At 34.5% G+C, this 26736-nt stretch overlaps 3 protein-coding genes across 3 annotated transcripts; 1 reads left to right on the plus strand and 2 right to left on the minus strand.

The window, feature by feature from the left end:
- Positions 1-700: 700 nt before the first annotated feature.
- On the minus strand, positions 701-6896 carry LOC120767044 (ATP-dependent Clp protease ATP-binding subunit clpX-like, mitochondrial). Its single transcript, XM_040092897.1, has 6 exons — positions 6289-6896; positions 2205-3165; positions 1816-2092; positions 1579-1728; positions 1220-1441; positions 701-1150 (listed from the first exon to the last, which is right to left on the minus strand). Exons 1-6 carry the CDS (start codon positions 6359-6361, stop codon positions 947-949), a joined length of 1887 nt encoding a protein of 628 aa, XP_039948831.1. The 5' UTR covers positions 6362-6896; the 3' UTR covers positions 701-946.
- Positions 6897-7487: 591 nt separating this feature from the next.
- LOC120767045 (surfeit locus protein 6 homolog) lies at positions 7488-8602 on the minus strand. Its single transcript, XM_040092898.1, has 2 exons — positions 8390-8602; positions 7488-8328 (listed from the first exon to the last, which is right to left on the minus strand). The coding sequence occupies exons 1-2, from the start codon at positions 8493-8495 to the stop codon at positions 7553-7555; spliced, it is 882 nt and encodes a 293-aa protein (XP_039948832.1). The 5' UTR covers positions 8496-8602; the 3' UTR covers positions 7488-7552.
- Positions 8603-8928: 326 nt separating this feature from the next.
- On the plus strand, positions 8929-26276 carry LOC120767043 (rho GTPase-activating protein 92B). Its single transcript, XM_040092896.1, has 5 exons — positions 8929-9150; positions 9503-9744; positions 12457-12632; positions 23092-24052; positions 24735-26276. Exons 1-5 carry the CDS (start codon positions 9101-9103, stop codon positions 25886-25888), a joined length of 2583 nt encoding a protein of 860 aa, XP_039948830.1. The 5' UTR covers positions 8929-9100; the 3' UTR covers positions 25889-26276.
- Positions 26277-26736: the final 460 nt, after the last annotated feature.

Here is a 26736-nt window from a genome sequence, read left to right on the forward strand (position 1 = left end):
TTATTTTGATTTATTTGAATTATATATATATTTATATTATATAAAATACGCTATTATTTTAAAATAAAACTTGACACTACATTTTATTATTTAATGCTATCAAAAAAATTAATATTTTTCTCAAAAAATTTCAATTTTTTTTTATTTTGCCTTTTACTTGTAATAGTTTTTCTTGTTGCTGTTGTCTACATGTCTCACAGAAACAATTTTTTTTAACCTGTATTTCGTAAAGGTAATATATATTTATACAAACGTTTAGCATTTTTTGTATTTTTGCATTTTTTTTTTCAACAAAAATAGTTTATCGCTTTCTTCTTCACTTTTAATAACATTAGACAAACATTGCTTAAATTTGTAGAATTTTCGAATTTTGGCATTCAGCGTACATACATAGACATTTTGTGGGTAAACAACATCGCCTTGGGCTTGCTTTGATCAAGTAATTCACATTTGCCGCTCACACATGCGCAGTACAGTGAAATATTCATTAACTTTTCTTATTTGCGTTTATTGCAAAATATAGACTAAAAATATACATAAGTAGTGCTCATTTAATAATAATAATGATCATAATAATATATATTGAAAATAATTGATTATTGTTTGCTGGGCAATTTCAATATATAAATGTGTTTTTTTTTTTTTTGTTGCTTCTTTGCCTTTAAATATTTCTTAAAGATATTCTGTTTCCTATTAGCTGTTCAAAAATATAACGTAAAGTACGGGGTGTACTTGAACAATTTGTGTAGTTGTAGTAAAAGGAGGACCAACGCAACGCCACAACGCAACCGCAAACACATTTGCCTTGTTTTTTTTTGTTATTTTGGTGAGAATGCTTCGAACAAAAGCCGAGTTTTTTTGGTTTTTGTTTAAACAAAAGCACTCATGCACTGCTTTGATAGCAACATGTTGCCGCAACATTTCTGACGTGTTCTATAGTGTCAATTTATTGCGTGATGCGTACTTTGGCGCTTTCGCTGTCCTCATAGTTTTTACCCTCACTATCATTCTCATCCGCGGTACCGTCATCGCCATTTTCTTTGCGTACATACACAGGCTGTGCGTCGCCCTTCACGTAGTCGGCGGTGATGTGTACACCGGTGATGTCGGAACCGGGCACCAAAAACATGGGATCTAGCAACAATTGCTCCTGTTGTACGAGAGTGAATTGGTTAATATTGGGTTAATTTTAAAAATTTAATATTTATTTGCAAATCACCATAATCGAACGGAGGCCACGTGCGCCGGTATGACGCTCCATTGCCATGGCGGCTATCGATTCGATGGCATCACGCTCGAATGTTAACTCCACCTTATCCATGCCAATGAGCGCCTTGTACTGCGGTATTAAGGCATTCTTGGGTTCGGTTAGAATTCTCACCAGCATACTCACATTGAGGCTGTGGAAGGGAACAATGACGGGGAAGCGACCAACAAATTCCTACAAATAATTCAGAATTATAAAGAAATACGGTAATAAATCTAATGGAGACGAAATGAATGGAAACATAAATAACGGCGATGGGCGTAAAACTCGTCAATAGTGACAATGGTTCTCAAGTTGCGCTCTAAACTTACAGGTATCATGCCGAATTCGACGAGATCTCTAGCTTGCACTTTTTTCAGGCTTTTATCACGTTCCTCCTGATCACTGTCCATCGGAGAAGCGGTCGATTGAGCGGCACGACGCCCGGACGAATTTGTTGATGGTATGCCGAAACCCAAGTACTGCAACGCAAGAGGAAAGCGAGAGTATTTATATAAAATAGTTAAATCATATGCTCGGAAAATGATGTAGACCCAAACCATACAAACCTTTTCGTTGAGTCGCCTTGCAATAAGACGATCCAGTCCAGTATAGGCGCCCGACGCCACAAAAAGTATATTCGTCGTGTCCACTTGTACAGTCTCGCCTCGCAATTTACGCGGTGAATTACGTTCGGGCACGTTGACGATGGTGCCTTCCAGCATTTTCAGCATGCCCTGTTGCACACCCTCGCCGCCCACGTCACGCAACTGATGTATGCCGGGCACAGCGCCGATTTTGTCGACTTCATCCAAGAACACAATGCCGGTTTGAGCGCGCTCAACACTGCAACAAAAGGTGTATAGAAAGAGAGTGGAAAGATAGTAGGGAAATTGAATGGAAACTGTCATTAGTAAATTTCTATAGTTGAGCATAAAAATATTACAGTGCTACTCACTTGTAGTTAGCGTCTTGTAGCAGCTTTGAAATTACGCTTTCGATATCCTCACCAACATAGCCGGCTTGTGTGAGGGTGGTGCAATCACAGATCGCAAACGGTACATCGAGACACCGTGCAATTGTCTGTGCAATCAAAGTTTTACCCGAACCGGTTGGGCCCAACATCAAAATATTACTCTTCTCCAATTTGACTTCGTAATTTTGCTTATCCAATATTTCCGAACCGCTATCCGAATGCGCATGATGTGCGCCACTGCTATTACCAGCACCGGACAAGTGCCCCTTCGGCGGCAATTCTGTGCCTGATGTGTTACCTATTGTGTGTCCAATGCCGGATATATGCAGCAAATCGGTGCGGCCCATTGCATCGTTGGACTGTATGTTCGTTTGCGTCTGCACTTGTGGCAAATTATGGTGTATGCGTTTGTAGTGATTGTACACGGCGACGGCGAGTACCTTTTTCGCAAAATCCTGTCCGACCACATGACGATCCAAGTACTCCATAATTTTCTGTGGTGGCGGTGGTGGTTTGCGATAATTTTTCGGCTCCTCCTTTGCATTCTTCTTCGTATCGACTTCGGAGAGCACAACGAAGAAGTGATTACATTTGGCGCACTTCACGAAACGTGTCGAACTGACAAAAGTCTCCACTTGCGTGCATGGATTACCACATTTCGGACAGGAGAGTATATTCTTGTCATTGGGCGGTTCACCGCCGCTGCCTGTGGTCGTGGCGCCACCACCACCGCCGACACCACCCATCGAACCGCCATTGCTGGCGCCTGTGCCCGATGTGGTGCTGCCGCTAGTGGTGCTGCCATTGCCCGACGACGCCGCGGTAGCTGTGACGGTTGTGCGGAAGGGTCCATTGCCATCTGTATGATTGTGCAGACAACGTGTTGAGGTTACCGTGCCATTGGGACTTCTGATCTGACTAACGACGCTGGCGCAACAGACTCCTAAATGGAGAAAAGAAAGTGAAGAAGAAGAAAATTAGTGTGACAAATGTAATTAAATAAAAAAAATATTTTTTTGTTTTGAATTTTGAGTTCTTTTGCAAGTATTTGGCATGTGCTTTGTTTATTGTCGCAAATTAAAAAAATGCGCTAAAATAAAATCGGGGCCGTTGAACTGATATAGCTTCAAAAACAAGTAGATGAGTATAGCCTACTTAGCCAAAAACACAGACAGTGCTCAAAATCATCTTTATTTGTATTCCAAATTTCGAGTGCACTTTTCAGCACAATATATTTTTTCAAAATGCAATTTTTTATATTTTAACTGAGGGCATTGGCATTTGACTTTGCTTTTTTTCGTAAAAACGAGCGTTGGCCATATAATTAGTAACAATCTACAATGTTGTTTCTATCATAAATCAAAATGTACCAAATAGAATACACACTTATGTATGTATGTATATATGTATGTACGTATATGACAAAAAAAATAGTTATGACTAATATTTTTAACTAAATTCGACATAACACAATAGCAAAATAAGTTAAGATTTTAGGATTCAAAACCTAACTCTAAAATAATCTTCCTCCGGATTTTCTTAAAACTGATTTTGTATTTTATATAGTTGGATCTTTTAATTATTATATTAAGAGTGTGTATATGAATTACATTTTTGATTTATTCAACATTATAAGAATGATTTTATTTCTTTGCACGATACTGTATTCGTACGAAACTCGAAAGCAAAGTGCCAGCGAATAATAATGCTCATAAACATATGAAATCAGTTTAAATTAGTTAAGTAAAATGAAAGAGATACTTTCGCGGCATCAAGCCTCTCTGCACTTGCATGTGTGTATGCATAAAATTCTGGTTTTTATTATGATTATTTACTGATGTTGCACAATTTGATTACATAAATAATTGTATTATAATATGTATGAATAAATCTGTAAATATGAGTGCCTTAGTTTGAATTGTACCACTATTGGTTTTCAAATTCAATATGAATCGTTTCTAAGAGCGTAGAATATGGAACATATCTTGCTCTTCCTGCAGAGATGGTTCGAAAATATTATGGAGTTTAAAGCTGTCAGCTCAGAGCCCCGAGCATACAAACTTGCCTTCAACTTCATTTCCCTTTTTTGGATGTAACGAGCGTTTGTTATATCTGGCCTTAGCCTTGTCTCCAAAATAAAATACACACATTTCAGACCCTGATAGCATGTGGAGTGACAGGGTCGCGTGAGACAAGTTCATTACCAGAGGTATTCGAGCAAATACCCGTTTTTGACTCTGTATATTTATAATCGTTAAGAATTGACATGCATGCATGAGTGTTTGTTTATCGGCCGAACTTTAAATGAATTGTACGTACTACGTGACAAAAGAAAAGCAACAGATAATAAAATACTGACGGAATCCATAAAAAAATTTAATTAAAAAAGGCGATAAGCAATAAAACACAAAAATAAACATTTTGTGCGAAAAATAAAATGCATCTACATATATTTCCCCTTTCGATGCTGTGCGTAACACTTTGGGCGCGCAAATAGTGCATCTCTATTAAAAATAATTAAATATTTATTAGTTTTTAATTTAACCAATATTATTGTTGCTGTTTGTTTTTGTTTTTTTGCTTTTTGTTTAACGTTTGCTACCACATATTATGTTTGTGCGAAAAAAATTATAACATTATAACAAAAAAAAAAAAAAAACAACAAAGCTGTCGTCAACGCTAAACAAACTGGATAAGGTAAGGTAATAGAGGAGGAGAGTGGTTTGAAAGACGCTAGCTTGTTCGCTTACTGATGGACTTGTTTTTTGTTAGTTCTGTTTTGATTTGAAGTTTGCAAATTTATGTACTGAAATATTTACATACATACGAATATTTATAAAGATACATATGGACACAATACATACATATATTAATACTTCACTAAATTAATTTATACATTTGATATTTTTGGTTTTTATGTGCTTAATTATTGGATTTAAAAATTCAAAGTTTGCTCATCTGACCTTCAAACTTGTGTTGTAATTTACTTATCAACTTACTGATTTATGTATGTAGATATGTATATATTTAAAATAAAGCGTATGACAGGCAATTCGAGACAATGATATAAAAAGTTGTGCTAATTGTTGCGTATAATCTTGAGTTATATATGTACATACATATGTATAAACACTAAAATGTTTAACCTACTTTAAGCAAGCTAGTCCAGTTATTATTTGTAAGTTTTTTAGTATATATTGTGCCAAAAATATGACCATGTATCTAGAAAAGTTAATTTAATTAAAGTAAAATGCTATGGAAAATCAGTGCGTAAAAAAATTGCTTACATTAACGAGCGACTGCATACTGAAACGGACAATTTTCTTTGAAAATTTAATTGTTAAAAAATACATATTTATATTTGAGTGAAAAACAACACGAAAAGGACTAACAGTAGGGAAAAACTGAATATTCTGCACAAATAGCTAACGTAAATAAAAAAAAAAAACAATTTATGTACACACAAATGTATGTATGTACTCGTATGTACATATATATTTTAATCTGTTGTAATATTTTACTTGTACATATTAGTGTAGTGAACATATTATATCAGGTACGATTTCTTGGTAAACAATTCCAAAAAATTGTATATACAATCATGCTATCTTCTAAAAAAATGTTATAAAGCTTGTATTCTTCCTCAAATATTGAGAAACTTAAATCAGGTAAATAAGTACATGTAAACATATGAAGTATATAAGATCTGCTGTTTACAGACTTTGATTCTAACAACTCTCATATATACTTACAGACATACGTACACCTTAATATGTATGCATATTATATAAACATATTTTTGTTATTCTTGATGGCGCTACCATTCTATCGAGGCGTAGTATGAAACAGATTGTTTTCCCTCTGTTTTTAATAGACAGACATACTTTTTATAAGGTGAAAAAGCTTGTAACGACAAAAAAAAGCAGGGCCTGAGACCAACAAGATAGCATATACGAAATAGTATAAAAGTGCCATATTGATTAGGAAATACCACCAGGTAAGAAAATTTAGAAGCAAGTTCAGATTGAATTTGTAGTCTAACACTTTTTTCTATTTTTTAACTCACCTTTTAACCAGTAGTAATTTGGTCCCAGTTTAGGCAATTGTGACAGTAGCACAAAGTGTCGTACAACACTCATGGTTCCGCTAATTCTTGCCTTCGTCTATTTTTACACCTCCTCAAGACTTTTCGCTTTTTACCAGTAAAGCTCTGTTATTTATTATACGCAAATTGAATCCAATGGAACGTCGTGATTTTTAATGGTCTCGTTGCTGTTGTTTTACTTGGTTGATCCTTGTCACTTTCCAGGCTTTTTTGCCCGAACCCGTTCACTGTTTTGCACTTTCAGCGATTAATAATATGTGTTTCGCTATCTTTTTTATGGTCAATTTGTATTTCAGCTAAATTTTAAACTGATTATTTTGTTTTATAAGACGTAGTTCGTTTCGCGAATGGAAAAAACGTTGTCAAAATATATTTTTCTTTCTTTCTCTCCGCTTTTCTTTGCTTTTTTACTTCCTCCTTTACATTTATATCTTTATACCCTTTGCAAACTTCTTCATCTTCAACTGCACTGCTGACTTTTGATGTTTCTTTCGCCTTGCTGTCTTTGTCAATTATCAACTTTATTTCGCTGCTGCGACTGCGAAACCTTATGCAAATTGACAGACAGCTGTGAACAGGGTTGCAATTCACTTTGAATATCAACTGACGGACTTGTAAAATCTGCAAGTTAATACTCTCGTTATAGCAGGTTAAAATAGTACAAATTGTTCATAATACACATCTAGCAAGAACGATAAACTGTACAAAAAAACGACCATTTACAACAAACAAAATGATATTACCAAACACAATATTTCAAAATACAACACTGTTTATGTTTTCGCGACGGCGTCAACAGCGGCAGAATTATTATATGACAAGGATACCACACATATGCAAAAATGAAATGTCATCACAAGCAACTGATATCTGCAGTATGTTCAGTTAATGCCGAGCTATGCAAAATTCTAAACAGCTGTTTTCGGAGCGTTGCTATAAAACGAACGTAACGTGACGTAATGTTATTGTTTCCGCGTTAATTATGGTTAACTCGTTGCCTCTACTGGAAGGGAGTATAACGAAAGAGGATCTTTTATTAACTTCAAATTCAGCACACTTAGAGCAATTTATTTTTTATAAATAATAGAAAATTTATGAAAGAATTATCTTATTCTAAAATCTTTCGAATACAAATATTGTTTGAATGAAATTTCAATGAATAGTCAGCTTTATGAATATTTTTAATTTATTTTATTAGGATCTTAAATATAACTGCTTAACTATATTAGAAACCGGGTATCACCCGTCCCTTTTTCGATAACTTCTTTAGTTTCTTGGTCTTTTTATCCTTGATACGTTTGTTGATGTTTTCCTGCCGTTTCTTTTGTCGCTGTTCTATGCCCGACTCAACCTTTTGTTTACGTTCCACCCAATCTTTCTTAGATTTCTTCTTCTCACTCTTTCGTTTTTTAATGGCCTTATACAACAACTTCGGATCGTCCTTCACTTTTTTGCCTTCAATTTTATCAAAGGCTTTCTTCCAAGCCATTTCGTTTTTTATTTCAGAAGCTTTCTCTACTTCGCCTTGTTCTTTGAGTTCGTTTATTTTTTTATCCGTTTGCTTTATTTTCTTCAAAATCTCACGAGGATTTTGATGTGATTTCTTCACCTTGGCACCGGGATGAGACGCAAAATCAAATTTAGAAAATACAATTTTACCTTCCTCATTGAAGACAGGTTTTGGTAATATTTTCTTAATATCCTTTTTGTCCTCGTCCCCACTCTCCTTCACATTTCCATGTTTTTGATTTTCGTTTTTAATTGATTTCGCCGCAGAGACCAATATTTTTTTAACTTCTTTATTTTTTCTCAACTTTTTTGCTTCCCGTCTTTTCAGTGAACGCTCTGACGCTGGACGCTTTTTGGTTTTCATCTTGTTTTTGATAATATTAAGACGATCCTGCAATTCGTCAATTGGTGTAGCTTTTCGCGCATCCAGCGCATTTTTGGCTTTTGCAGCAGACTTTTCATTATTCAACAGATAATCATCATATTCGATGTCTAGAAGGAAGTAATTAATAAATATTTACCTTTCTTCTCAGTGCTTAGTACATTTACATACCTTCAATTGAATCCGGTACATTATAAGTAAGTAACATATCCATAATACGCTCATTCTCTGTGCGCATTAGAGACATTAAGCCCCGTTTATCAAGTTGTATTGTCATTACGGACAATTTGATGTATTTTATATAAATTAATATTCTTTATATTTATAACTTTACAATTCTACACGTGCACCTTTGATTCCAAGTGAAAACATTGAAGAACAAAAAACCAAATCGAATTGTCAAATTTGACAATCGTATGTTCAGCAATTATCAACTGTATACACTGAAAGAAATTAGACCGAGAACAAGAAAGATTTTTATCTGGTATCTATAAATAAGAAAATGGATATAAATGAAAGAAATACATTATTATGTGAATTGAAACAAACAAATGATCTTACAATAACGCGATATAACAATAATTGTTTATACCACTACTATATATAGCAAACTAAGCCCTAGATGGCCATATGGTCCGTTTAACATACCCTATTCAATTGCCTCAAACGTCATATTGCCATTGAACACACCCCTTAAAGCTTCACAGACTTGAGTTGATTGCTCGCATTCGTTGGTGATAGAAGAATAGGATGACTAATTTTTATGTTTACTGCAAAAATTGAAGAAAAATATCGAAATATTGAAGTGTAAAAAAACCAAAACACAGTTATTCGATTGAAAAAGTAATATCGGTTGCGGTGTAATTGTGAAGTGCTGCAAAAATGAAGAAACAATTCACGAAAATAAAAATTGCAGCTGAAAATTTGGGGAGGTGAGTGCTGTAAGCTTTGGAAGTTGGCTGGATAGCACAAAGTCATAAGGCATGGGCTAGACACAATGGTGTGGCACTGTGTTCTATACAAGTGTATGTATATAGATGCCGATGCGTAAAAGGACTGAGATTACTGAAGCATAGATGGCCGCATTTGCTGGTCTTGCACTATGCTGAAAAGATTATACCTTTTCTTTGATTTGTGTGCCAAAGGGGAAGGGTGTGTCGGCATTTTGCTAATGTGTTATGTATTGCAGCTATTATTGCTACTAGCCCTACGCCATGATACTCAAAATATGCAAGCGAAGACTTATGTTTTTTATTTTTACTTTTTCATGAAAATCCTGTGAAGATCAAATAAATCCGATTTGAAGGATTCCGAATTGGAAATAATTGAAAAACAAGTTGACAAGTATAAAGATGTACTGGAAAAAATGGTACGTAAATTGCCGGCAGCTAGTTCCTCAACCGACACACAGGACCGTGATAAACGTATCAAAAAGAACAGTCACTACAAGATTGGGCAAGCGCTAGAGGAGTCATCCAAGGATCTTTACAAAGAAATGCCGTTACATCATGTCTTATCTAATTGTGGTGCGTATATTACAATAAAACAAAATATGTAAATATTGTGTGCTGACCGTTACAAGTAGAAGAGTGCAAGGTAGACTTGTTTAAGGCAATATTTTATTGTTGTGATTGTGTAATTTATAAATGTAACTGATAAATTTCAAAAGACTTTTACACACGCAAATAAAAGGAGTGGTCAGTTTCGTAAAAAATTACAAAACATAATACCTCAAAAGCCTTTATTGCCTAGTGTATTAATCAAAAAATATGTTATATGGCCAAAGTTTGTGCGACCACTTGAATTGTGCTATCAAAGTATATATTGTCATTTATGTCCATTTACGTCATGCATAGACACTGTAGTTGTGCTAACAATTATGTAGATAGATCACGGGACGAAAGGCACGTCAAAATTTTGTTGCTTTTTTTCATATATTTGCAATGATTTTTACGATTGACCTAATGTATTGGATTGCAGCACTGGACAAACCATATTGTCAACTGCGATGAGTGTGGCGCTGGCGTTGACCTCGCCTTTGCTGTGCTTGGCCTTGTTGTGTTTAGTCAGCGAAAAGCTGCCTCGTGTCGACATATCGCTGACATTTTATACATGTCGGAAACACAATGCTCAATTTCCTTTTCTAAAGGGTTGACTTTGTTGCTTTTTCTAAGTTTTTATTTCGGTAGGCACTTGCAGAGAAGTAAATTAACTCATTTTTAAATATATATTTTTTGGTAATGCATTTTTTAATTTTCTCTAAGCTGCCAAGTCTTTTTTACTATCTTAAAGGTCTACCCCACTTGTACTACCTTTTTTTTTACTTTGTTTTGTATGGCAGACAACAGAAAAAGTAATGCACTTGTATGTACTAAACTGTGACGTTACTATGTACATATGTATATGTTTGGATACCCAGTTCTTAGCTCATCTCTTAACCGCTTAAGCCTTTAAACTCTTGACTTGCTTTTTATTATTACCAATTTATATTACTGCTAATTATGTAACAATTTCGGAGAGCAGCAACAACATCTAAATAGCATGTACACTTATTCATTCAATTGAGAGGCACACATGCACATAAATATATATTTATGGATGTCTCGACATATATGCGTGTACATATGCATGTACATTTGTGTGAACGAGGGTTGTATGTTGTTGTTCAGCTGCCAATAGGCATGCAACCAAAACTCACGCTCGAAGCTTGCTTTCAGCCACATTGTGGGAATTGCATTTCAATCCCATACTACCAGTAGTGGCAGCAACAGTTTTGCGTTTTTTAACATATCATTTATATATACATAAGTAACCCATTCATCTTAGGCCAGCTAGCAGATATGTACATAGACAGTCAGTCAGGCAGCCTGGTAGTCAACCAAGCTACTAAATAGCCACTCATCATTTACTTACTCAGCTGCCATCGCAGTTATTCTGCAAAAAACTCATAGAAGTTCGGCCTGCGCTTAAGCTTACACTTTGAGTTGGTGTCTGTGTCCAAACATCCATTACAACTGCTAATTTTAGTGTTGCAAATTTTTAATTGCTTTTACTTTGTTGTTGTAATGCGTTAGAGAGTGGCTATGATGATGTTGAGTTTCGTCGAAGCTAGGCATTGCATGTGAATTTATTGACTTTGGCTGGCTTTTATCATTTCCATCTGCGGTGTGTGTTTAGTCATGAAGTGTGAAGGATATATATTGTATATAGGAAAATACTCTTTATACCATCTACATATGTGTATATTGTCTACCTCGTATGATCCATCGGAAATCCGTGTCTAAAAATTTCGCTAATTGAAGTTTTTGAGTGCAAAAGTAAAATTATTTTCAGTTAAAAAAATATATTTTTGAACTTTAAAAAATATGTATACATATGCGTATCCATTAATCATTTTCTATCTTATGGATAAATTTGTATGTTTTCGAATATATTCTACTATTTTGCCTTATTTAGCTTTTTATTAAAATTTAAATAATATTTATTTCAACAATTCTCATTAAAAGGGTTTACAAAAAGTGTTTTTTAAGTATTTTCTTGTGTTATGTAATAATACACAGTTACAAATACATATTTTACTTTAAATAAAAAATAATAATTATTAATACGTCATTATTTTTATAAATTCAAAATTTTTGTGTTACAGCATCGGTTTATTTCCCTAACGAAAAACCCGTTATCCGTATTATAAAGACAATTTGGTGAAAAGTTGCCTTCTTGAGTAATACTCTATATATGTACATACATATGTATATATGTACATATATATTTATATTTAAAAATACTTCTTTTTTAACAGCTCATTCTTAAAAACATCGCATTTACTATTCATTCGTTCGCAACCACTTGTGACTTCTTGCCTCATTGCTTTTCCACTTACAAACGTACATCACCTACACACATTTAAATATATAATATACACAGATGCATATATACAAATGTTAATTATGTAGTTTACTCATATTTAGCAGCTTTACTGCCCTTTTATTGTTCGTTCGTCAGTTTATTTCTATTCGACTATATTTTTGGGCTTTTTTGTTTTGCTACTATTCATGCGAAACATGCTTACATTTTACAGATGTAAATAAGTACATATATACATACATATGTGCAAAACTTGAGTGCGCATATGTGCTATAATTTATAAGATAAACATACATATGTATATACATATATGTACACTTACATACAATACATCCAACTATTTAGTCACTAAATGTTGTATTACTCAATTGCAGGCGAACTTGAGAAGTCAATTGCGGAATGCATCGTCGACACTGAACTGGAGACGGAGAACGAAGTGGTGCGCCGTTTGAAGCAAATTTTGGATAATGAAATCCAAGAGATCTCATCACTCAAACGCAATGTATCACGTACAGTGCAGGAGTATCAGTCACTAAAGCGCAGCTATGAGGTATTTACCCATAATAACACGTACACACATACATACATATGTATGTATATCGACATACATAACATAAACACGTACATATATATTTTATATAAACATACATTTGCCTACTTTTTATCAATGTGCAACAATACGCTTGCAAATGTGCGCCTGGGAAGTCGACATAACTGTCAACAGTTAACTGTCAAATGGGCGTTGAATACACTTACTCAATGTTTCCCAAGTTGTATTTATGTAGCTGAAGTGTTTATGCGCTGACAAGCGGAAAATTGAATGAAAAAGTCTAAGTGGCTGTATGAATGGCAGAATAAGTGAATCAATAAAAGAAAGTAGTTAGGAAATGAAGGCGTTGACATGCTTGCTGTCCGCTGCTGTAGCACTTGATTGGAGTAGCGTTAAAGCTTGTAAAATATTTGCCATATTGCTTTTTATAAGTCCTCTCCAAATAAAATGTTGCCGTAATGGATTTATAGTACAGTATGTAAAGTATTCGTACATATTTGAAAAACAAAATAAAACCAAAATCGTTAATTTTCGTTGCATCGAAGCTGGATATAATAGTCCGATACCGATGCCGACCAAAACTGAGGGACTACAAAAAGACGGTGGGTTTCTGACGTTTCTTTGTGCCAAACTTAACTGTTCAGGGTATAACAAATTTTGAAAAACTATATGTTCATGTATGTATATAAGTAGATAAGTACATACATACAGTGGACCAATAAAGTTTACATACACCTAATTCCATTAAATTCCGACACGTTTATTTGTTTCAAAATTAATAAATTTTGTGGTTTTTTTCTATCCATTTCAAGATATGTATATTTAACATTAAACATAGCATATCAAAATATTTTTACACAAATAAAAAAATTAAAGTTAAAGCTTAAAATGAGCATAATTTATATCAAAAAAGTTTACGTACACTTATGAATGTTTACATAAAACAAAAGTAATTACAATACTTTTAACGGTTTTTGGCCTACATTTTGTTGCTATTACTGTCCCTAGACATCGTTGTATGCTCCTCACTCAATTTCTAGAATTATTTCCGGATATTTTGACCCACTAAGTCCACGATCCAGCTTTTTGGCCTTATTTTGATGAAATTCGATGTTTTCGAATACGGTTTTCCAAAAAGTTCCAGATATTTTGAATAGGATTAATGTCTAGTGATTGCGGGACCTATGGAGTTATTTTTATTTCCATAACAACCATTGATGTACAAGATAAGACATGTATTTTGGGTCGGTATCCTGTTGGATATTGGTTTTGCTGCTATTAACAGCCGATTTAAGCACACTTAAAATTTAAATTTTTTTCCTAAAATGTTCAGATACATATGCTTATCCATGTTTTCACTAATAAAGTCCAAATGTCCAACTCTAGATGCAACCATACACCCGCAAACCATAACATTACCCCCACAGTGCTCTACCATTGGCAATACATTTTGTCCTTGCGACTCTTCATTGATCTTTCTCCACACTTTTCGTGATCTATTCGAACCAAATTTATTAAATTTTGAATCGTCGGTGAACACAATGTTTTCCCAAAACCAATACGGTTTGTTTAAATATTGTTTAGCAAACGCCGACATTTTCTTTTTATTAACCTTATATATGTATGGCTTACGACGCGCGACTCGTCTATGATAACCAGCACTCTTCAACAAATTCCTTACTGTTTGGGGATTTATTTTTGTGTACATTTCAAAAATGTATAAGCATATGTATCTGAGCATTTTAAGAAAAAGATTTAAATTTTAAGTGTGCTTAAATCGGCTGTTAATAGCAGCCATTTCTATTTACCACAGGATAACGACCCAAAACACACAACTTATCTTGTACGTGAATGGTTGTTATGGAAATAAAAATAACTCCATAGGTCCCGCAATCGCTAGACATTAATCCTATTCAAAATATCTGGAACTTTTTGGAAAACCGTATTCGAAAACATCGAATTTCATCAAAATAAGGCCAAAAAGCTGGATCATGGACTTAATAGGTCAAAATATCCGGAAATAATACTAGAAATTGAGTGGGGAGCATACAACGATGTCTAGGGACACTAATAGCAACAAAATGTAGGCCAAAGCCCGTTAAAAGTATTGTAATTACTTTTGATTTATATAAACAACCATAAGTGTGCGTAAACTTTTTTGATATAAATTATGCTCATTTGAAGCTTTAACTTAAATTTTTTTTATTTGTGTAAAAAAAAAAATATTTTGATATGCTATATTTAATGCTAAATATACATATCATGAAATGGATAGAAAAAAACCACAAAATTTATCCATTTTGAAACAAATAAACGTGTCGAAATTTAATAGAACTAGGTGTATGTAAACTTTATTGGTCCACTGTATGTATGTATGTATGCTTAGTTACACGATGTAAAATTATCGTCTTGATGATTGCTAATACCGCAACTATTCTATTACAAATCCATTTTTCCTTTCCCTTACCTTACGTACTACCTTTGTATGCCTACTGCGCGATAGCTGGAAATAATATAAAAAACATATACATATGTATTTTTATTATATTTTGCGTTATAGGCACTATAGGCAATATAATAAGCACAATGGTATCGATTAATTTTTTAAACACGTGCCGCGGTTCAGTCATTGTCTTCAATTTGCTATAAAAATATAAAATATTACGAATATACATACATACATTTACATGACATACATATATACATATGTACATACGTTACATCGGATTGCTATATAATACTCAGCAATTACGTTACATCGTTGGCAGTGCTAAGGTTTTCTTCCTTAATTTGTTGAACTTCGCAATGACATTGAATAATTAACGCCATTCAATATTACTTGATTGGTATTTTGAGCAAATTTGTTTAATTGGTAATTGAGAGAGAATTGTTTAAGTGCGTGACCACCACGAAGAGTGTGGTGAGTTCAAATCTGGGTCTAATTATAGCGGGCAATATTTTTCGAACAGCGTTTGATGCTCTGTAGAGAATATTTTTCTTTTAGTTGGCAACTCTAATCCTAATTATATCTAATCGTGTCATGTTTCATACACCTTTTGTAAAATTTTGCTCAGCGATACATTTTTTGAATCGGTGGAAATTTGAAAAAAGGATAAGGTCTCTCTGGCATGTAAAAAAATTCCATTTAGCAGCTTAAAAGCAGTAAGAATATTTAAATAACACTCAAAAGTTATAATTTTTAAGGTTATGTAATAAAATCCGTTAAGTACACTAAACTGATAAGTTATTATTTTGTTTTTACAATTTTTGAGGTTATGTAATAAAAACGGATATATGTAAAAAAAAATATAATTTTTGATAAATATCGATAATAAAATTCGATATACATATATTCAAAACTGATAAGTTATAATTTTTAAGGCTATGTAATAAAAACCGTAAACTATTACTATATATTTTATTGTCTAAAAGTATTCCCAAGCGTGATCTATGTCATATTAAAAGCCTAACAATAAACATCCACGGCAATATTACCTTCACAATTTATTATCAATTGATTTCTGAAGCTTTGCTCAATAAATTTCCTTAGCTCCTTTTCGTAGTAAATTTTTGTTATCGTGATGTGATAAGAAAGCTACAAATAACTTTTGAATTTGTCGATACTTTTAAATAGCAAATCGTAAGCTTCTTGCGGTATAAACTTTGATTGGCTGTAGATTTTGCTTTTTGTTTTGCTATTATTCGATAAGCCAACAAGCGTGATGATAAGCGTGTGGTTTTGCTTTTACAGCTGACAAATTGATCGTGATATCACCAATTAACGCGACATAAGGCTAAGAACGTAGTGGTGTGTGAAATATAGCAATGCAACGAATTTTAAAATATGAAAGTGGCAATTTTAGAACTTTCAAATTGTATTCAGTCAGAAAATTACTTAAAGTTATTGCAAAAGATGGGATACATAGACAATTACATTTGACTCTTTTCAGAAAAGTCTAAATTTTTGAAGTGATTTTGTGATTTGAAAGGCCAATATCGTCCATTTCTCAAAGTCAATTTAAGCTGTTTACCTTGTAAAGCTGTATAAATACACGTTGTTATTCCATTTTATTTATGATATTTTTTATTTAAATTTTTAAATCCCTTCAGGTACGTTAAAATGTAATTTTCTCCTAGAGCTCACTCCTCGCAGAGCTCACCCTAAATGCTCTATATTTTTTCTGTGCTATACTTATTCTATGTTTGCTACACAACCTGTATTTACTTGTTAATGTGCGTTTATATGTATGTTGTTTATATTATCGATAATCATATCTCTGGAATTTCAATGCAGCTAAGCATTACTGCCAATTAATGAGGGTATTTCTCGGCAGGGTTGCGAATTTTTTTAATTCAAACATTTTGGATTATAAATTTTTTTTAATAATTTTGTATATGCTTGGGATTAAAAAGGTTTTTGGAATAATTTTTTTTTTAATTCCGGATTTGGAATAGTAGAATTAAAAAAAATGATTCAAGTGTTTATTCAATGACTTTTTTAATGTATTATTTGCAACCCTGAATCTCTGTAATTAATTTTTGTATGCGTTTTCTCATTGGCATGATTTTGATTTTTTATCCAGTTTTATGCTCTCTAAATAATTTATTTCCGAAATTTCGTAGCCAATGCCTTGCTACGCCTATTCATAAATTGCGTTCATGGCGCGTGTAAATGCCCGCCGACACGCCTACCTGCATGGCATACTACTACATCAGTATGTTGTCCTCATTTGTTGTTGTTTTTGTGGTATTTGCTCCAATGCTGTTGTGAATCAGATAATTAGTTAATGCTGATAATCAGTTATTTTGGCCACACAGCTAACAGTTCGCATCGTATTGCACAAACATTCGAAAATAATAACAACAACAATAAGAGCAGAGTTAGAAAAAATCAAGGTTATATCTCAACTTAATTGAATTATTGCAAATTTTTTTAAACAATTTTTTAAATAAATTTTTTATAATATTTTGTGTATCATTTTCTTTTTAGTTTAACTTTATTTTTAATATTATTAGTTTTTATGTATTTTTTAAATTAATTAATTTATTTTTAATTATATTTTACATTTTTTCATTATAATATAATTATTTAATTTATTAAAACATTGTATACTTTTTAAATGTATGTTTTTTATATTTTTACTAATTTTTTTCATGAATTTATCGTTTCAATTTGAGTTTAACTCGCTTATCAGTGCGTCAGCTAAATACAATTGAATTATTGCATATTATTTAATTTTTTTATTTCAATTTTTTTATTTTATTTTTAATTCCTTATTATGTTGTTTTCTTATTTAATATATGTAAATATACAATTTTTATACATATTTTTTTTATTTTTTTATATTTTTTGTATGTAATTATATTTTTATTTTATTTTTTTATACATATACATATATATTTTTTTAAATTTTCCGATTTTTATACCCTGAACAGGGTATATTAAGTTTGCCACGAAGTTTGTAACACCCAGAATTAAGCGTCGGAGACCCTATAACGTATATATAAAAATGATCAGTATGCTGAGCTGAGTCGATTTATCCATGTCCGTCTGTCTGTGTATATACTTATACGAACTAGTCACTATTCGAACCTCAGTTTTTATATCGTTTTGAAATTTTGCAAACGTCATTTTCTCTTCAAGAAGCTGCTCATTTGTCGGAACTGCCGATATCGGACCACTATAATATATAGCTACCATACAAACTGAACGATCAGAATCAAGTTTTTGTATGGAAAACTTTCACATTTGATAATGTATCTTCACAAAAGTTGGCACAGGTTATTTTCTAAGATAATAATGTAATATACGAAGAAATTGTTCAGATCGGCTTACTATATCAAATAGCTGCTATACAAACCGAACGATCGGAATCAAAGGCTTGTATGGAAAACTTTCGCAATTGACATGGTATCTTCTCGAAATTTGACATGGATTACTGCTTAAGGTAATAATATAATCTCCGAAAAAATTGTTCAGATCGGATTACTATAGCATATAGCTTCCATACAAACTAAACACATAATTATTAAAAGAAATGCACCTGTGAAGGGTATATTAGCTTCGGTGCAACCGAAGTTAACGTTTTTTCTTGTTTTTTTTTTTTTAATTTTTTTTTATGATTTCCTCATTCCAAACTACTCTTTTGAGGTTAACTCGCTTATGACTTATGCAGTTTTACTATTGCAGTTGTGATCATTTGTAACTGTTTTATTTATATTTGTATAATTTTCGTCATGATTATGCTTATTATTATTATTATCTTTTGTTATTATTATCATTTTAATTTCTCTTTCGCATGCCTCTTTATTATGATTAAGCGAAATCGCAGTGTCGGCTTATACTGTGTGTGTGCGTTTGTATTGTGTTGGTCATTCAAGTGCTTTACTGTTGAGAAGGTGTGACAGAGGAAGCGGAGGGCAATGTTAACTTTGCGGTGAGCGCCGAAGCGGGTTTTGCGGTTGGGCGTGCCGGCGATTACGTTAGGAGCCGTCTCTTTTTTTAATATTAATTCTGTAGAAATATTAAGTTTATTGCCGATTTGTTGTTGTTTTGTCTTCGACATTGGCTTTTACCGCTTATTTGTTGTTATTATTGTTAGCTTGAACCTTCGAATTATATGTACATACATATTTATTTGTATGTATGGAATTGCTATGGCTTTTATTTCCATTTTACTATTACTTTTGCCACTTAAGTACATATGTATGTATATCTATTTAATTATTCATACATACTTATAACTGTTTTTTGTTGCTGTGTCACAAAATGTGACAATTTAATTTTGGCATTGTCACCTCCGCCACCTTTCTATGCACACTTTCAAAGCAATCGAAATTAGTGTTGGGGTTCCGTCATTATTACAGCCATCGCCTTCTCTATAAATACTGATACGCATACATAAGTATGTACATATGTATGTACATATTATTTAAATCCCCAACAGTGTTAACTTGTGTTTGTGTTATTTTTGTTAATATTAATAGTTTATAGTTATTTTATAGTTTTCTTGTGTGTAAGATATCTCAATATTTGTGTTTAATAATTCATACATACATATGTATGTATGTATGTAAGTATGTAGCTAATAATATGGATTGAGTTATGAAAGCCAAGATTATCAATTTCGATTTTTTTATCTTCAACATATCAAAGGTATTTGATTTTTGACCAATTTATTAATATTTAATTTAATCGGAGCCGTTGTATTGAGAGTTGTGGATCTTGATACCCCAACAGAAAAATGTGGGGCTGTTAGAAACTTCAAACCGCTCTCTGCTGCAGCAGCGGAAAAGCAGCTAACAGCTCTAATAACAGAATGAATGCCGCTTGTCATTCGCAACTGCTATGTACATACATATGTATATTCCTTTGCTGTGACGTCCATTTCACCGCTTCGAAGCATTGATTTGGTCCGTCTATTGACTCATACCGGTCGCCTAGAAATTTTTTGGTTGACGTTATTGCGATTCATTGAAACTAATTTGGCAATTTTCGACATAATTGCTTTTGTTGCTTTATTCGTTGCAGTTCCGTTGATCAAAAGTGAGTCAGATTTCGTCACCGTTATGTACTGATTCGCCCGTTTAAGCGGTTTAAGATCTTATTTTCTACGATTTTTACGCGAAATTGTGTCTTTGGAGCAAATTTTTGCATTGCTTTTGCTTATAAGTGTATTCCACATCTTATTGCTGAAGTTTGATTACCTTTTTCTTTCATTTGTTGCCTATTTCTCAATTTGCCTTAAGTGTGTGTGTGTTTGAATGTATGTCTCTTAACTGTTTAGGAAGTCCGCCTGCCGTATATGGCGCCTGCGCTGGCGACAAGTGAGCATGCAGCCGTGGCTAGAGCTGTAGAGCTGTGGCAATGTGACAGAAAAGTAATAAAATAAATAACTGTGTTACGATGTCCAAAAATTAGTTTTGGAGCAAACATTATATGTATGTACATATGTACATATGTATGTATGTGAGTATGTAGGTATGTATGTACATATGTGTGCTTGTATCCCTATTGGTAATGTTGTTGACATGCTGTCATGCCATTCTCAATAGCAATGCTGCACATGTATACTTAATATACATACCTATAAATATATGTACATATGTATATACTGTACATACATATGTATGTATATAAGACATATGAATCTTGAATTTTAATTTCCATTTAATGCTAGCGCTTTTATTTCTTTTTAAATATTCTTACATACTTTTGTACATACTTATGTACATACTTACATATTTGCGCTTCAAAAATTCTCATTTCTGCTTTATTCTGTTGCTATATTTTTATTGCTCTGCTATTTCCCATAGTCTTGCTATTATTTATGGAAATTGCCGAAACATTAATCGCATATATTCTTACTATGTCTCATTGTGTTATTCACTTGTGGGTCTTTGCACCGTTCTTCTTCTTTAATACGTACATATGTATGTATGTAGGTGCGATTTCCTGTTGTTTTTATTCTTTTGCACTTATCAGGAAGTGCTAATGTCTTTATATTATTTTATTTTAAAGAGTACAGTAGATAATGGTTATATATTATATCAAAACTAATGATCTTTGAATTTGTTAACTCTTAAAAGAAGAATTTTGTATAAGGTCATATACAGGGCTTTTTTATAGGGATGCTACAAAAAGTGGATAGGGACAGCAAACGACATCCGTTTCCCGCTCTTTTGACATTTCTTTTCAGTAAAATTTGCCATTTCATCATGGAAAGACATACGATCCAAAAACTGGTCGAAATTATTAAAATTGACTACCGAAATTTGTAGTCAGTGGTCTCAACTTTAAGAGCTCTACGTCCAATTTATGGTCGTCATAATCGTCCTGTCAGACCAAAAATTGAGGGTCTAGTGGAATCTACAGGCACAGTACAAAATGTTTCCGTGACAGTTAGACAAAGAAGTGCCCGTTGTGTGGAGAATAGTGCATCAATTGAGGAAGACCCAGATCAGTCTCTCACGCCTTGTTTTCAGGCGTTGGACATCTTCAGCGATGAGGCTCATTTCTGGCTGAACGGCCTCGTCAATAAGCAAAATATGCGTTGTTGGCAATCCACACGTACTCCATGAGTCATCATTGCATCCGAAAAAATTACGGTTTGGTTCGGTTTATGGGCCGGCGGGGTCATTTGGTTGTACTTCTTCCGTGATGATGAAGACCGGCAGAATTGGATGACGTGGACTGGGACAAAATGTGTTTCCAACAGGACGGCACCACAGCCACACAGCGAATGTCACAATCGATTTATTGAAAACCAAGTTTGGTGAACATGTTATCTCACGAAATGGTCGTGCGATTTGACGCGGTTAGACTATTTCCTGTGGGGCTTCGTTAAGTCTATTGTCTATGCTAGCAAGCCAGCGAAGATTGATGAACTTTCTACGAATATCGAACATATAATTGCAGCAGTATAGGCCGATTTATGCTTGAAAACCGTCAAAAGTAATTTGTGCGAAATGAAGTAGTCTGGAGTGTAGTGTGAACAGCGCATTACATAATTTGTTTTTAGCTTTACCGGTTTACCAAGATGTATTGTGAGTTTGTGACGCCTCCGGCTGTAATGCGGTATAGGAGACACAGGTGGTTGTGGTGGAGAGGAAACAATGACGAAACTTTTCACATTGTCTTAATTATGACTAGAATTTCGGATGAACTCTTGCTCATATTTTCATTATTATTAGTCAATAAACTAAAAATACAATTTGCATATTAAAAGTTTATTTCAAAAAGTATAAATCACATTTCTGGATGTAAATGTATGTATGAATATATGTATGTACATATGTACATGTGAACATGGCTGCCTTATATGGTCGCTCTATGCTGCAATGGTGTGAATCTGTGCAAATGCGGGAAGGTGCGAACGCGATTATTCAATTGGCTTTGCCAAAAGTTTATTGATTGAATTTGCACCCAACATAGATACATGCGTGCACATACTTAAATATACCGTTGTATGGCTATCGTGCTTTTTCAGTGTTCTCCGCGCTCACTTCTTCAGCGCTGCACTCTTCTATTTTTATGATTTGTATTTTGGATTCTTTTTACGCCGACAAGACTTGTTCGTGTTTTTGTTGTTGCCTTTTCATGATTCTGATGTCACTATCATTCTATTGTTTCGACGATAAAAGCAGATTTGCGAAATCTACGCTTATCGCTGCACAGCTGTTTTGTATTGAAGGGAGTGAGGGGGGGTCGTCTAAATAAGTGAATATTTACGATAGGCAAATCGAATTTCGAACGAGATAAGGAGCATTGAGAGACTATGTTTAATTTTTATTATACAAAAAAGATTTTTGAGGAAAAATTGTTTTAAAAATTAAAATATGTAGTTATAACTGTTAAAAAAATATTAAGTATTTTCAAAAATTTTCTAAACCTGCTATTTCAAAATTTTTATTATATTCGCATATTAACTATTTCGCCTTCTTCTCGGCCCCCCTTTAGGCCGCCATACGTCTCGACGAGGCACCGGCAAAAATTAATCACATTAAAGACCAACAGGAACAATGTGAAGTGAAGTTGGAGAAGGAGCGCGACTCGCTCGCCGCACTCATGTTCGAGTTGATCACCAAAGAGGACGTCATCGTCCAATGCATACGCGACTATGTGCTATACCAGCGTAACTACCACGAGCGTGCCCTGCAGAAGGTCAACTCATCGCTCGCCTCCATACAGGATATTATACAATCGACAGCGAAGTCGCGCTTCGGCACCTCGCTAACCGAGCATCTGGAGTCGACGAATCGTGAGATATCACACATTTTAGAGCTCTGCATTTGCTGCCTCATCGAGAACGGTCTGTACGAGGAGGGTTTGTTGCGTGTGGGTTGTGCAAGCACAAAATTGCGACGTATGAAGCATGCGCTCGAAGCACAATACGTGAAGACGCCACTGCCGGTGGAGTATCAGGATCCGCATGTGATTGGTTCGATACTCAAGTTGTATTTGCGTGAATTGCCTGAACCCTTACTCACCTATAAATACTACAAAGACTTTATTAGCGCGACGGAATGTAGCAGTGAAGCGGAGCGGAAAGCCGCAATCAAGGCTACTCTGGCCAAATTGCCATCGTCGAATTATGCCAATTTACGGTATTTGACACGCTTCCTCTGGCTGGTCACACAGAATGTCGACCAGAACAAGATGAGTTCGCAGAATGTGGCGATTGTAATGTCGCCGAATATGTTGTGGCCGCGTATGGATAAAAGCAATCCGGCCGACTACCTGGGACAGGTGAACAGTTCATCGGCTGTGAATGTGATTGTGGAACTGTTGATTAGCCAGTGGGATTACTTTTTCGAAGGAGATGTAGACTTTTTTGTGACGTTGTCGCGCAATAAACTCTTTGTGGAAGGTAAAAGCAAATCTGGCTCGTCCAACGAAAATTTGGATCGGAATGACACGGGTGAGTGAAAGGGAGAGAGAATGGAAGTGAGAGATAGGGAGATATATGAAGGGAGAGAGAGTGCAGAACAGACAGAGAGTGAGATGAGGTGAGACACAGTGTGATTGATGTTGCGGAGAAGACAGGAAATCGAAGACACATTAAAAAAGAGAGAGGAGAGAGAGAGTGATTAGATAGATGGAAAGTTAGTAGAGGAAGACGGCAGCAGAAAATGAAAGTTGGGGAGAGAGAGATTTATAAAGATTGAGAGAGAGAAAGAGAGATAGAAAGAAAATCCTTTAAAAAACTTTAGTTTTGTCTCTTACAAAAGATAATGTATAATCCCCAACCGGCTCTTATTTATAAATATTCTAAGGGAGCCCGAAGAGTGGACGCTCAAAGCCGAACGTAAACTCGCGTGTTGCGTAAAGCGTAAGCATCCACTCTAAAGATAATGTTTAGTGTAATAAATGAATATTTTTTGGAATACTAATAAAAAGAAATTTGGACTTGGTATAGAGGTGATTCTACGTTTTAGATTTTCCATTAGCGTAAACACAAAGTAACTCAAAAATAGTAATTTATTAGAATATTATTTTTTTTTTTATAAACAAAGTCTCGTTTTAGCTTTCTTTCAACAATTCTACGGGTATTAGATACTTTTAAGAGCATCTTCATTTTAACCTATCCTAAAAATTTTCAGATTCTCTTGAGAGTCCACGTTACGGTACCATTCGTCGCCAAAAGGCTTGCGCTCCCTCTCCGCCAAGTGCCGCCAAAGTTGTGGAGAAAATCCACACCAATCACGAGTCACACCGAAACGGCGTTAAAGAACTCTTCCCGAATGCAGCTACATCGACAACAACAACTACAATAGCAACCACCACAACGGCAGCCAATAATAACTACAATAACAATAATAATAACAATGGTAATAACAGTAATAGCACAGAGAAGCCCGAAAAACCGCCATTACCGAAGCTGTCACATTTCCAACAGCCACTGACACAGCAAATGCCACCACCAGAGCCACCACAATCGGCCAAACCGGTGCCCATGACTCGTACACAATTTTTCGGTTTGGATAATTTACCTTCACCGGTAGCGGATCGCAAGAGCACCGACAGCATAGGATCGCTGGTCTTCAAGCCAGATTTACCACAAAAACCAAAGATACCCAAACGCCCGATGGTGCTGGGCCTAAGCGGCAGTGGTGGCAAAAGTGATGATGAGACAACACTGACGCCAACGCAAGCCAACGAAACTTGCAACGTTGCCAGTATTGGCGCTAACGGTGTTAACAGTGTAGCTGTCGGTGGAGGCGGTATAGTGTCACGCACCACTGAGAAGTTCATCGAGAAACTACGCAGCGACAATTGTGATAACGGCGCAGCGACGACAATGCGTGAAAATCAACACAATCAACGGCTACTGAGTGCGGAGCAGAATGCGAATATAAACAGCACTGCTGGCGTCGGCAGCCAAGGCAACAGTAACAGCAACAGCAATCGAAACAGCATTGCCAGCGTCTACAGCTTCGGCGGTGGTGGTCACTCGCGTTCCAATTCGAATGCGAATGCCAATACTTTTGTGCCACCACAGCTACAACTACAACAGCCGCAGCCGCAGCCAACGGAAACGACGACAGCTGCTGCGGCATCGTCGACTGCGGCAACAGCATCGGTGTCGGTGTCGGCAACGTCAACGGTGAGCACGGCACAAGCGCAGACACAAACACCGGCGCCGATAACACGCAACACACCCACAACACCCGTTTCGCCGCACATGATATTGACGAAGCGGCCCACGGTGCCAGCGCCACCACCGCCCTCGGTGGTGAAAAAGCAATCAGATTAAGTGCGCTCATAACGGCGTTGCGTTGTAAACATTTGTAGTTGTTTGTAGCGCACACACGCACACTGACTCATGTGTATGCATACACACACACACATACGAAGACACACTAGTAGAGAACTAAGCTGTAAGAAATGTAGCAATTTGTATTATAAATAGTGCGTTGCGTTTGCTTTGGCAGTGCAAAAAATGTTGAAACTGTGTAACGGTGAAATGTGTTCGAGTTCGAAACAAACAAACAGACCTACGAGTATTTTTCTAATAAAAATTGTATTTTGGGTAAATTGCATGTATATATGTATGTATGTATTTGGCAATATATTTGCAGTAAATATGCGATATTATTTTTCGTGGACAGGCGTTTGGAAAATTTTGCAATGCGCCAAAAATATTTGTTTGTTCTCATTTTCTTAAAGTTGTGTATTATTTTGTATTTTTTTTTCATTCTTTTATATGCTTATTCTTTTGTTTTATTTTAATCAATTTATTTACTGCTAAAAATATACACTTAATTTATTATGCAATAAAAAAGTTTAACTTTCCAGTTCTTATTGCATGATTACACTATTTATACAATTTTATATTAGGATTTCTTTACAAAAAATTAAGATAAAATAATTTTAAATTCTTGATAAAAAAAATGCAAATTTAGCAAGAAAAATAATTTTCATTACAAAATTCAATAAAAAAAAATAAAATTTCTATTTAATATTTTGGGACTATTTTTTATTTATTATTATAATTTTTATTTATTATTATAATTTTTTATTTATTATTATTTTTATTTATTATTATTTTTATTTATTATTATTTTTATTTATTATTATTTTTTATTTATTATTATTTTTTAT

This window comes from Bactrocera tryoni, chromosome 1, assembly GCF_016617805.1.
Source record: "Bactrocera tryoni isolate S06 chromosome 1, CSIRO_BtryS06_freeze2, whole genome shotgun sequence".
Classification (NCBI taxonomy): Eukaryota; Metazoa; Arthropoda; class Insecta; order Diptera; family Tephritidae; genus Bactrocera; species Bactrocera tryoni.